This window comes from Populus nigra, chromosome 6 (assembly GCF_951802175.1).
Source record: "Populus nigra chromosome 6, ddPopNigr1.1, whole genome shotgun sequence".
Taxonomy (NCBI): domain Eukaryota; kingdom Viridiplantae; phylum Streptophyta; class Magnoliopsida; order Malpighiales; family Salicaceae; genus Populus; species Populus nigra.
In genome coordinates, this window is record NC_084857.1 from 2,204,892 (window position 1) to 2,216,125 (window position 11,234).

Consider the following 11,234-nt stretch of genomic DNA (forward strand, 5'->3'; position numbering starts at 1 on the left):
CAATGGTGACCCGAGTGGATCACATATGTCACCCAAAGACGACAAGTGGCTCACTTGTTCCTGGCTACAAGTGTGACCCACTCGGGTCGCCGTTAATGATCTTTTTTGATAATGTTGGATTTGTCTTGTCGAAATCTTTCTAATGGTACCAATGATGTAAGAATCAGAGCTTCAATGTGTCATGAAGGTATTTTTTTCTTTCTTTATTTTTTCTCCATCCCCCCTCATTTTTCTTGTCCATTTAGAATTTTTTGTTGGATGTCGTTGTTTTGAATAGCAACAAGTTATAAAAATCATGTTTCTTAATAGTGACATGTATAAATTATGTTGTTTCGCCAATTTTTTTTTACGTATGTTATTTCGACATTTTGTTTTAAAAAAAATGTGCTAATAACCAAAAATAGATTTTTTTCCCCTGAACTAGCATGGTAGGAAAAAAAAAATATTTTCCAAATTAGCACATTTAGAAAAATAATTCCCAAGTTAACACAAGAGTTGATATATGCATACAGTACATGCGCAGTTATATGTGTTGAGCACATGCACAACCAATAAATTTCCATTGTTTGTTTCTCAAATAATTCACATGTGCAAAAGTCAACATGCATTTTCATAAAGCTCCAAATTGCATGAAAGAAACAAAAATGATATAATTGCTAAAAAAATATGATGAAAAAAAAGAAAAAAAATAAAAAAAAGGATGAAGTATCAGAACTCATAACACTACTTGAAAAATATATTTACAAAAAAAATTCGTAAACATCATGAAAAACTAAATTCAAAATTACTTATGAAATGCACATATAATTTAAAAACAACAACGTGCTTATTTGTTGACATCTTAACACTAGCTTTGAAGTTAATTTTTTAATTTGTGTATGAATTCATCTCGTTGATTTTTTTTTAGTACTAAGAGTTTTATTGTCGGAGCGACATGTCTCCAACGCCTCACTATTTCTTTCTTTTTTCTTTCTTTTTTTTTTTTTGCCATGCCATTTTTCTTTATAGCCATTAGATATATATATATTTTTTCATGTCATCGGATCTTTATAGAAAGAAATACATGTTGATTTTTGCATAGATGAATTATTTGAGAAAGAAAAAAAAAATGAAATTTGTTAGTTGCTGCATGCATATTAATTACTGTGTTAGATTAAGAATTATTTTTTAATATACCAGAAATATTTTTTCTAATGTGGCACTCCTGGAATAAACTCCCAAAAATAGCCTACAAAAACAGACAACATGACGTCGTCTATTCTTCTGCCTTTGCCTTTTGCGGACAGCAAGCGTTTATCATTTGCCATTTCTCTCATTTTTCTACCGTATTCTCTATGACACCCTGTCAAATCCTTAAACCTCAAAGTGGACACAGACACTTCCACCACTTCCACGCTTTTCTAAAGCGCGTGAACAAACATAGGCACTGATTTGCTTGCAGGATAGTAATACGCGCATTCATGCGGCTGGTGATATAACACATCAGGGGAAAGTCACGAGAGGATAGCTCAGTGATTCTAAATTAACAACAAGGACAGTTTAGGAACTCAAATTACAATATTTGCAATATAAATAACACAAACCCTACACTCTCTCTTCACCCCCCCCCCATTTGCTACTCTCTGCCTATCATCTCTTTCGCGGCTAAGGTTTAAGCGAAACTTTCTGCAGGTCGGATTCTTCGATCCCTATCTCTCTTTGCTTTCTATTCTAGTTCTAATAAAGGTTATTATAATTGTGTTTTGCTGGTTAATCTCTAATTAAGTTTTGTTAGTTTTTCTGGTTTCGTTGTCGAAGATTTTAAGCTGTATTATGTTTAAAATTTGACTGTTAGTGCCTTTGTAATTCTTTTTATTTTTTATTTTTTTACGCAGATCTAAAAGATATCATTAGTGTATTTGGATTCCGTGTTAGAACTTAAATGATAATTTTTCCTGCTTGACAGATATGGATATTAGAAATTAATTGTTGTTGTTGTTATGATCTTCTGAAGAAAAATATTTTTTTTACATATATGTTGACCTGGCTTCCCATGGATGATATTTAGATGTTTTACTCGTCTGTTGATGAGATAATAGACTTGTTTAATTTTCAGGATTTGAAATTTGTAAATTTGAAAAAATGCAACTGTTTATCAGATAATGGATAGTTGGTGTTTTTGTTCTCTCTAAATGGATGTTGCACTCTTGAAGAATTGTTATATAAACAGTTCTCACTGTACTGCTTTGTGATTTTAATAGCAATTTTATTATAGGTTGAAGTTTTGGAAATTTAATTACTAAAATCTGTCAATAATTTAAAGCTACTGCTATGATTGATCCTCTGGATGTTGACTTTATTCTTTATTTGGAGTATGCTCTCATCGTGTATTTTAAGTATGGCATGGATGGTTTCTAACATTATATTTTTATGTTTAACAGTTTAACACTAAGACTTAAGCATGGGTAAAGAGAAGACTCACATCAACATCGTGGTTATTGGCCATGTTGACTCTGGAAAGTCGACCACCACTGGCCACTTGATTTATAAGCTTGGAGGTATTGACAAGCGTGTCATCGAGAGGTTCGAGAAGGAAGCTGCTGAGATGAACAAGAGGTCATTCAAGTATGCCTGGGTGCTCGACAAGCTCAAGGCTGAGCGCGAGCGTGGAATTACCATTGATATTGCCTTGTGGAAGTTTGAGACCACCAGGTACTACTGCACTGTCATTGATGCCCCCGGACATCGTGACTTTATTAAGAACATGATTACTGGAACTTCCCAGGCTGACTGTGCTGTGCTTATCATTGATTCCACTACTGGTGGTTTCGAAGCTGGTATCTCTAAGGATGGCCAGACCCGTGAGCACGCTCTTCTTGCTTTTACCCTCGGTGTGAAGCAAATGATATGCTGTTGTAACAAGGTATATTTATTTTTTCTTCCTTCAAGTTAACTGGGTGGTTAATTTTTCATTGAACTCTTTCCTGTTGCATGTTTGTAGTTAAGTTGTTTTTTGCTCTCTACTGATGTTTGCTGGTTCTTTTTGGAAAAGATGGACGCCACCACTCCAAAATACTCCAAGGCAAGGTATGATGAAATTGTCAAGGAAGTGTCATCCTACTTGAAGAAGGTCGGTTACAACCCTGACAAGATTCCCTTTGTCCCAATCTCTGGATTTGAGGGTGACAACATGATTGAGAGGTCCACCAACCTTGACTGGTACAAGGGCCCAACACTCCTGGAAGCCCTCGACCAGATCCAGGAGCCCAAGAGGCCCTCAGACAAGCCCCTCCGTCTCCCACTTCAGGACGTGTACAAGATTGGTGGTATTGGAACTGTCCCAGTGGGTCGTGTTGAAACTGGTGTCATCAAGCCTGGCATGGTTGTCACATTCGGTCCAACTGGACTGAGTACTGAAGTCAAGTCTGTTGAGATGCACCACGAGGCTCTCCAAGAGGCTCTTCCTGGTGACAATGTCGGGTTCAATGTTAAGAATGTAGCTGTTAAGGATCTGAAGCGTGGTTTTGTGGCCTCAAACTCTAAGGACGATCCTGCCAGGGAAGCTGCCAACTTCACCTCCCAAGTTATCATCATGAACCATCCCGGACAGATCGGAAACGGTTACGCTCCAGTCCTTGACTGCCACACCTGTCACATTGCTGTGAAGTTTGCTGAGATCCTCACCAAGATTGACAGGCGTTCTGGTAAGGAACTGGAGAAGGAGCCCAAGTTCCTGAAGAACGGTGATGCTGGTATGATCAAGATGATTCCCACCAAGCCCATGGTGGTGGAGACTTTCTCAGCGTATCCTCCACTTGGTCGTTTTGCTGTGAGGGATATGCGCCAGACCGTTGCTGTGGGAGTTATCAAGAACGTGGAGAAGAAGGATCCCTCTGGTGCCAAGGTAACCAAATCTGCTGCCAAGAAGGGTGCAAAGTGAATTGTGCGGGTTGGTGCACTAAGAAGCTTTAATAAAAATCAAGAGTGGGTTCTTGTTACTGGTCCATTTCTTGGATGTCTATCAGTTCATTATGAGAACTGTAGTCTTAAGTCATCACCTTCATTGCAAGGCTTTTGTTCACAGAACTGGGTTCTTGACAGGCGGTGGCGTCTTTTGGTCTCAATTTTTTTTCCGAGTCATTGTTGTGTCTCTCATGTTGAGAATTTTAATCTGTTTTTATTTTTACTAGCTCTGCTCAGGAGTTAAGTATTTTGCTGTTATGTTAAGTACCCTGGAATACTTTTTTACAATTTTACCTGTCTAGTTTTTGTTCGTCTACTTAGTTTCTACCTATGCCTTTGTAGAAGAGTGATATTCTGAATGTTTTTTCCATTGCCTGTCTCTTAAGGTTTGAACCGCAATGCAGTATTTGCAAGGTTGTATCGTGATACTTCCCTTGCGGGTCGAAACCTCCACGAGGATTGTTCCAATCAAGACGATTGCCTGTTCCCATTTCTTGTTCTTTGTGCTTCATTTCTTAGGTGACTGAATGACTGTAATGTCGTTGAAATTTTTTTTTATAGAGGCAGGCAAAATTTGTCAGTTGGCCGCCGGGAACGAATGCTTGGGTGGACAGGCCTCTAGCTGCAGAGGCAATTGGGATTCACAACTGTTTAGTGAGATCTTTTTGAAATCTGTTGTGAGAAAAATGGTGTGACCCGTCTTCCTGATGCAAGCTCGAGCCTGTATTAATTGATTTTGAGTGCCCTTATAGCGTGGAGACCAAAACGAGTGCTAATAGATTGCCTTCGTCCTGGGTTAGTGTGGAGCAGACCGGTGAGAGTGGAAAGGCTTGAGTTTTTCAAATTGCCTAGAGAATCGTTTAGGTCCCAACTTCAGAGTCTCAAAACTGGCAAAGAAAACGATGATCAGTTGCATTGGTGTAGTTGAGGGCTATTAAATCCCAATGCAACTCACCAAAATAATCCATTTAATTTCCCCCCTCTCTCTCTCTTATGTTTTTTTTTTCTTAGTAATAACTTTAACTGAAATTTCATTTCTCATTCTATCAAAGAAATTAAAGCAACCTGGAATAAAGCATGCTTCACCGAACCCCACGTTGCTGGGGAGGAAAGGCAAATTGCTTGGAATACCCTCCCAAGGTCGGTTGAACTTAACATGGATGGTTGAGCAGAGGAAAACCTGGAATTTTAGGTGCAGGAGGCTTGCTTCGTTATTGGCAGGGGATATATATATATATACATATATATGGTTTGCTTCATTCTGGTACTTCCTGTACATCACTTAATTAGAGCTGAATTTTGGCGTGGGAGATGGCTTGGCTGAAGGGAGTCACTGGATATATGCAGGTGATATTGGAGGTGCACTCTCAGATAATTATCCACTTACTAACAAAGGCCAGAGAAAAATGCTGGAAGTAATCGTTCCCTCATTAACCAGATTAGAACCTTGTTAAGGAGAGCATGGCAAGTTGCAGTTCCAGCATGAGCTGATTGGTTGGAAAACAAAGGAGCAGATCAAACGATCAGCAGCGTAGTGTGTTTTGCATAGCCTCCTACTGGTAATCGGAAATGTTTATGGGCTGAAATGGGATTGCCACTCCACGTGATTGCAAGGATTGCTAGCTTGTATTGAGCCTTTTGGCCCCTCCCCTTACCCAAGATAAAACTTCAAGTGTAAATTTATCCATTACTTCAAACATCAAAATTCAAATATTGATTCGTTTCCTACTCTAGAAAACATTGTCTCGATAAGTAGAAAAGGCTAGGGGGGGAAAATGCCCTTTGGCTCAAAACCAGGCCAGAGCTTATCACAAACCATGAAGTAAAATCAGGTCATACCGTACTCAGGGAAACCTTGCAGAATTTTCCAATCACAAATTTTTGAAAGCAGACTCGTGAGCTGATTTCTGTGGGGTTAGTCTATTCAACAATGCCTTGTTATGACAGTGCTCTGAATCAACGAAGTAGAAATTTCCGTTCGCCTTAAAAGTCACAAAGGGCCTGTTGGTTTCTGGAAGCCGGATATCAGCAAATTTGATAGTCTTTGGAATGTAGGTTGCTAACCAGGACATCATCTCCACTTCAAAACTATCTGAGCCGGGCTGCCATCTAAGCTTGTGAATGTAGGGGCTAACAAACCAGTGCAGAGCAGCAGTGGTTGAAGCACTGAAGAATATAACAGAAGATGCAACTGCCCCCTTCAGGATGACATTTGTATCTTGAGATGTCATAAAAGTTACAACTGGACCCAAGGATACAGACAGACAGCATGTTGAAAGAGAGAGCATTTTTACTTTCTTGATGGTGGATGTGATTGGACCATAATACACCACCCCAGTTTCTTTTTCATCTTCTCCTGCTTCCTTCCCTCGGCGTGGTCCAATGCTGATCTTATTGTCATCTTTTGTTGTTGTAGCTCGAGATGCCCATCTTTTCTGAGTAGCAGTGAGACTGGCATGGTTGAAGTTGAGTTTGGCACACTGATCGTGTGGCCATGTGCCAAACCGACAAGGATGATAGCCTAAAAGAGAGAAAAACAATGACGATAAGAACACATAGAGTAGTGGCTATTTAAGAAATGCTCCCAAGAACTTTGTAGATATGCTTTCTCATCTATTGATTAGCCTCTCCAAACAGAAGCAGACATTACTACATAACAGATAATACTAAAACATAATCAAGCAACTTCAGAAAGAATAATCTGCATTCGACTCATAATAAGAACCTTCCTGACACAAATCAATAGGCCGACTCTAAAATATGACTTGTCATGATCAGCAACAAATAAAATATGTATAAATGAATCCGAGTAAAGAGAAAAATTGAACAGAGAATAGCATATTCCAATAACAGGTTCAGATACACATAATAGAAATTGCCATGGGGCATGGAATTATCAAAGGGAAATCAATGATCACGTTATGAATCCTGTAATAGCAGGTGCTACTGAATTGAAATACAGAGTCTAAGACAGTGAGCAATTTGTCAAGTCCGATTCGTTTAGACTATGGCATTGGTAGAAAGTTCCAAGACAACGCCTAAGAAGTTCATTCTCTTATTGAAATCACGTAAAAAGGAGCTAAAAATAAAATGTAAGTGACAGCCAGTGGTACTTCTAGAATTCATCTAAACAGATGATACCTTCAGCCATATAGTCCATCACAAGCTATAGGGCACAACAGATTCCCACTAACAAGTAAACCATATCCATGAACAACTGAACTTAGCCAGTGACCAGCTTTGCCCAAAAACAATTTAATTTCACAGAAGTGACCTCATATTTTCAAATGAGAATTTCAACATAAAAGCAGCAAAAAGCAAATGACTTTAAAGTTCCTGACGTTGTTCGATGAAACCATTTAAGAGACAAGGGATATTACATACAAAGATCGACAAACACACTAGCTGATTCAAGAAAGTGTCCCCGTAAGCAAAATTAAATATGATCTTTTTAGTGCAAACTGTAATTAAGTCCAGGCATATATTTCAGTCTAGGCAGCACAGAACAGAAATTGCAGCAAGGCAATATGGTGCAGAGGGAAAGATTCACAAAAACACGGTTGAAAAAGGACCGTCTTAAAACAAAATACAACAAATTTAATTCATGTGAACTGGTTGATCCTAAATCTTTATATTAACGGCTTAATAAGTTCAAAACACAGAAGAACAGGCATTGAGCCACATACATTCCTAGCTTCCAACGTATCAAGTATTCATTACTCCAACAACATCAAACTATTCAAAAGTGCATATGGTTCACATATGCTCGGATATTGAGGATACTCAAGAATCTGAAGACTGGTCGATCCTAAATCTTTATTGAACGGCTTAATTCAACAAAGTTGAAACCTTTTCACTAGATTATATACATAAGCCAGCCCCTCCCTCTTAATTCAACAGAACCTCTAAGAGCACAAAAACAATTAAGGGTCTCTTACACCCTTCCAATTCTAAATCTTTATGCTTTTGAAAATTTAAACCCTTGTATGTGCTAAAGATTCCAGCTTTATTCACTCTAGAACAAACCCCCCACAGATATGAAACAACCTGGTTTCTTCTCCAATCAAAAATCAGATATTGCATCGTGACTTTTAAGTTAGTTACTGGTTTGTGCTCTTTTAAGTAAAAATGAGATTGTAAAATGAAAGCCAGGTATAGGGAAAAGGAAATGAAGAGAGAAACCTGAGTGGAAGTTTCTGATGGTTGAGAGCTGTTTGCTTTGAGATCGAAACAAATGAAGAAGAGCCGCTCCTCTCGCCATTTCTTTGGGCTTCCTTTGAGTTTCTTGATCCCCGCAGGACTCCCTTCGTGAGTGTAAATATCCAAGGGTTTGGTTTGGACGGAGGGTTCAAGAGCCTTTGAGCTCAAGAATAAACTGTGTTATTAATAATTAGAAGAATCCGAAGGCCAAAAGGGCATTTGGTCTAGTGGTATGATTCTCGCTTAGGGTGCGAGAGGTCCCGAGTTCAATTCTCGGAATGCCCCTTGGTTCCTTTGTTTTCCCCTCACTTGTTTTTCCGGTGAAGTGTTTCGGAGGTTTTCGGGCTAAGCAATTAGGAGATTTTGTGGCTCAGCGTGTAGTACTGTGATAGCTGTTGTGATTGTGCTTTGAAAAAAATTGTTTTATAAAAAGTATTTTTAGTTGAGGTTGGTTTGAAAAAATAGGTATTTAGTTAAAACTGTGGTTGAAATTGAGGTTGAAAAAAAAATAATTTAATATATTTGGTTAAGAATGCTTTTGAAATTAAGGTTATAAAATAAATATATATATATATATATATTAATATTGATGGTTTTAAATTTAAATAGAGTAGAATTAACTACTCCTATTACATCATGAAATAAATAATACTTGATATAAAATATTTTTTATTATTTCATTAAACTATTTATAATTCCATTATATACAAAATTCAGCCGATAAGAACTACAGTTTTCATAATTTTGTGAGCGTGTAATAAAATCAGATAAAATATTATCAAGTATAAAATTGATATTACAGTGCGAGTGAATTTTATTTACTCTATACTAGTTTTTCATGAAAAAAAATATTGTTCACATCACAATGCGAGTGAATTTAATTCACTTTAAACTAGTTTTTTTAAAAAAAAATTGTTAAAAAAATTAACAAACTGAAAAAAAAATACACGTAAACAGTGCAATTCACTGAATAGTGTGTTTCATAGACTGAAACTCGTAAAAAAACAGTATATTACTGCTTCTGCAAAATCGTGGTCCTGCCGCATATAAATGCCGGGACCCATGTGTTTTAATTGTTTCAGTATTTGTAACCAAACGATCATTTCATGTGTTTTTGAAGAAACGCAAACGCTAACGCGTTGCTAAACGGGTTCTTAGGGGAAGTCTTCCTTCAAAAAGATTTCGGAGATTTTCGGGTTAAGCAATATTTGTAAGTGCATTTGCAATGTTTGTAAAATGATTTCCAACATTTTACCATCGACAATGTCACTCATTATTATATAATATAGGAGACACAAAATAACAAAACCAAAGTAATTAAACCTGGTTTTGTCGAAACAGAAGAGATCCGTCTGAATGGAAAGGAAAAAAACTAGATTAGCCAGCTAATTATCACAATGATATTTTTTATTTATTTATTTTTAATTATCAAAACGATAATTTTTAACATAACACTTTAAAGTCAATAAAAAAAATTATATATTTCTAGAACACAGTTTAGCACAATTTACTGGCCACAAGCAGCATCAAGTTAATTAATCATACTATCTAGAGAGCTTTTGTATTTGACAGCTTCTTTTCAGACCCAGTTCCTGCAAGAGTCAAACAATCTATTTCCTAATTGTTTCTCTCTTCCAAGCATCGCATTTCCTCAGTCCTAACACACCACTGCTGCTGCCACGTCCTTTCTTTCTTGCATTTTTATTATTTATTTATTTATTGAACCCTCAAACCCAGGACTCCTTCCAGAATCCTGACAAAACAGTCGAAACAAAAATGAATTAATCAAATGAAATAAAATATTCTAATGTCTTGGAAGAACCTTCCCTTTAAAAAACGAAGTCCTCCTCTCTTCTTCCTTCATATACTTTGATTTTGGCTAGCAAATCAATCCATCAATAACCATCTCTCTCTCAACTTCAAGGCCATTTTTCGTTCCTCTCTTTCTTTCCTTCTTTTTAAAAAAACAGGCACACAAGATGGAAAACACCACCATTATTTATCACCGTGAGGTGGGGTTAGAGCCTGAACAAGACCTCTCCTTCGGTGATCTTCCATCATCCTTCGACGAAGAACCTGAACGCGACACTTATTATCATGATGATCAAGAACAAAGAAATTCTTTTTCCAGCCAGGACCTGATGATCAGAGCACAGAGACAAACCCCCCGCGAGATATCGTCTTCTTTGGAAGAAACATACTCCACGAGACAAAACAATCCGTCAACAGTCCTCACCCTTTTATTCACGGAACAAACTCTCATAACCCATTCAGCCGTTCACCTCACTTGTTGAACAGAAGCAGACGTTCACATTCACTTCACATAGAAACCTCAAAACCTTCTAAGGCCCCAATTTCAACCGGTAGTTTCCGGGACCAGTACTCAAGTAATAATTCAAGAAAACACAAGGTCTTGATAGGATTTGCAAAGATTCCAACAAAAATGGAGCTTAGTGACATCAAGAAAAGGCAGAGCCGTCAAGCACCGGCACCCATGATCCCGGCTGCGGTGCTGGCTGGTGATGAAAAAGGCCTTTTTATGGGCAATGATAGATCAGGTAAAAGCAGCCAAAAGGGTCGTGGGGAATTTGCCAAACCATTAAAGTGGAGGACATATCTTTCAGGTTCTTTCGCCAAGGCTTGTTTTAAAGGGTGCATTCCCCTCCTGTGATCAGGACTTGATCATCCTTGCACTTGATCAGAGATAGATTCTCGGATTTTATGTATATAGAAAGTCCATGGGTAATTATAACAAGTGGATTGTACTTGATTATCGAACCATCTCTACAGTTCAAATCATTCCCATCGTGCAATACTTCTGAAAATGTGGAGTCTTGATGTTCTTCCAAGTACTCTGCCTCGGGCTACAAATTGGTGGGGAATTTGTATACATACTTTGTTTATATGGATCAAATCTGTATAAAAAAATTCTCTTATCTTAGCTCCCTGTAATTTTTTTTCTTAAAAAGAATTTAATAGAGAAATGGCTTGAACATTTCTTAATTTCTAGTTTACATCCACCAAGAATCCACTTCTGATTTCAACATGTTTCTACTTTCTACCTTACAATTTTTTTAATTCAAGTATAATTT

The 11,234-nt window shown here is 37.5% G+C and overlaps 2 protein-coding genes and 1 non-coding gene across 3 annotated transcripts; 2 read left to right on the plus strand and 1 right to left on the minus strand.

Moving 5' to 3' along the window:
• The first annotated feature begins 1,545 nt into the window (after nucleotides 1-1,545).
• Nucleotides 1,546-4,258, plus strand: LOC133695618 (elongation factor 1-alpha). The gene is made up of 3 exons (XM_062117524.1): nucleotides 1,546-1,671; nucleotides 2,421-2,902; nucleotides 3,032-4,258. The coding sequence occupies exons 2-3, from the start codon at nucleotides 2,441-2,443 to the stop codon at nucleotides 3,917-3,919; spliced, it is 1,350 nt and encodes a 449-aa protein (XP_061973508.1). The 5' UTR covers nucleotides 1,546-1,671; nucleotides 2,421-2,440; the 3' UTR covers nucleotides 3,920-4,258.
• Nucleotides 4,259-5,605: 1,347 nt separating this feature from the next.
• LOC133696225 (uncharacterized) lies at nucleotides 5,606-8,282 on the minus strand. Its single transcript, XM_062118345.1, has 2 exons — nucleotides 8,125-8,282; nucleotides 5,606-6,463 (listed from the first exon to the last, which is right to left on the minus strand). Exons 1-2 carry the CDS (start codon nucleotides 8,201-8,203, stop codon nucleotides 5,814-5,816), a joined length of 729 nt encoding a protein of 242 aa, XP_061974329.1. The 5' UTR covers nucleotides 8,204-8,282; the 3' UTR covers nucleotides 5,606-5,813.
• Nucleotides 8,283-8,355: 73 nt separating this feature from the next.
• TRNAP-AGG (transfer RNA proline (anticodon AGG)) lies at nucleotides 8,356-8,427 on the plus strand. Its single transcript has one exon. It is a non-coding gene; the product is annotated as a tRNA-Pro (tRNA).
• Nucleotides 8,428-11,234: the final 2,807 nt, after the last annotated feature.

Excerpts from the sequence above, each read along its gene's own strand:
- LOC133695618 (XM_062117524.1), top strand. The coding sequence starts at position 2,441 with ATGGGTAAAGAGAAGACTCACATCAACATCGTGGTTATTGGCCATGTT. Across the intron at positions 2,903-3,031 it reads TGATATGCTGTTGTAACAAG|ATGGACGCCACCACTCCAAA; the intron begins GTATATTTATTT and ends TTTTTGGAAAAG.
- LOC133696225 (XM_062118345.1), bottom strand. The coding sequence starts at position 8,203 with ATGGCGAGAGGAGCGGCTCTTCTTCATTTGTTTCGATCTCAAAGCAAA. Across the intron at positions 6,464-8,124 it reads CATCAGAAACTTCCACTCAG|GCTATCATCCTTGTCGGTTT; the intron begins GTTTCTCTCTTC and ends TCTCTCTTTTAG.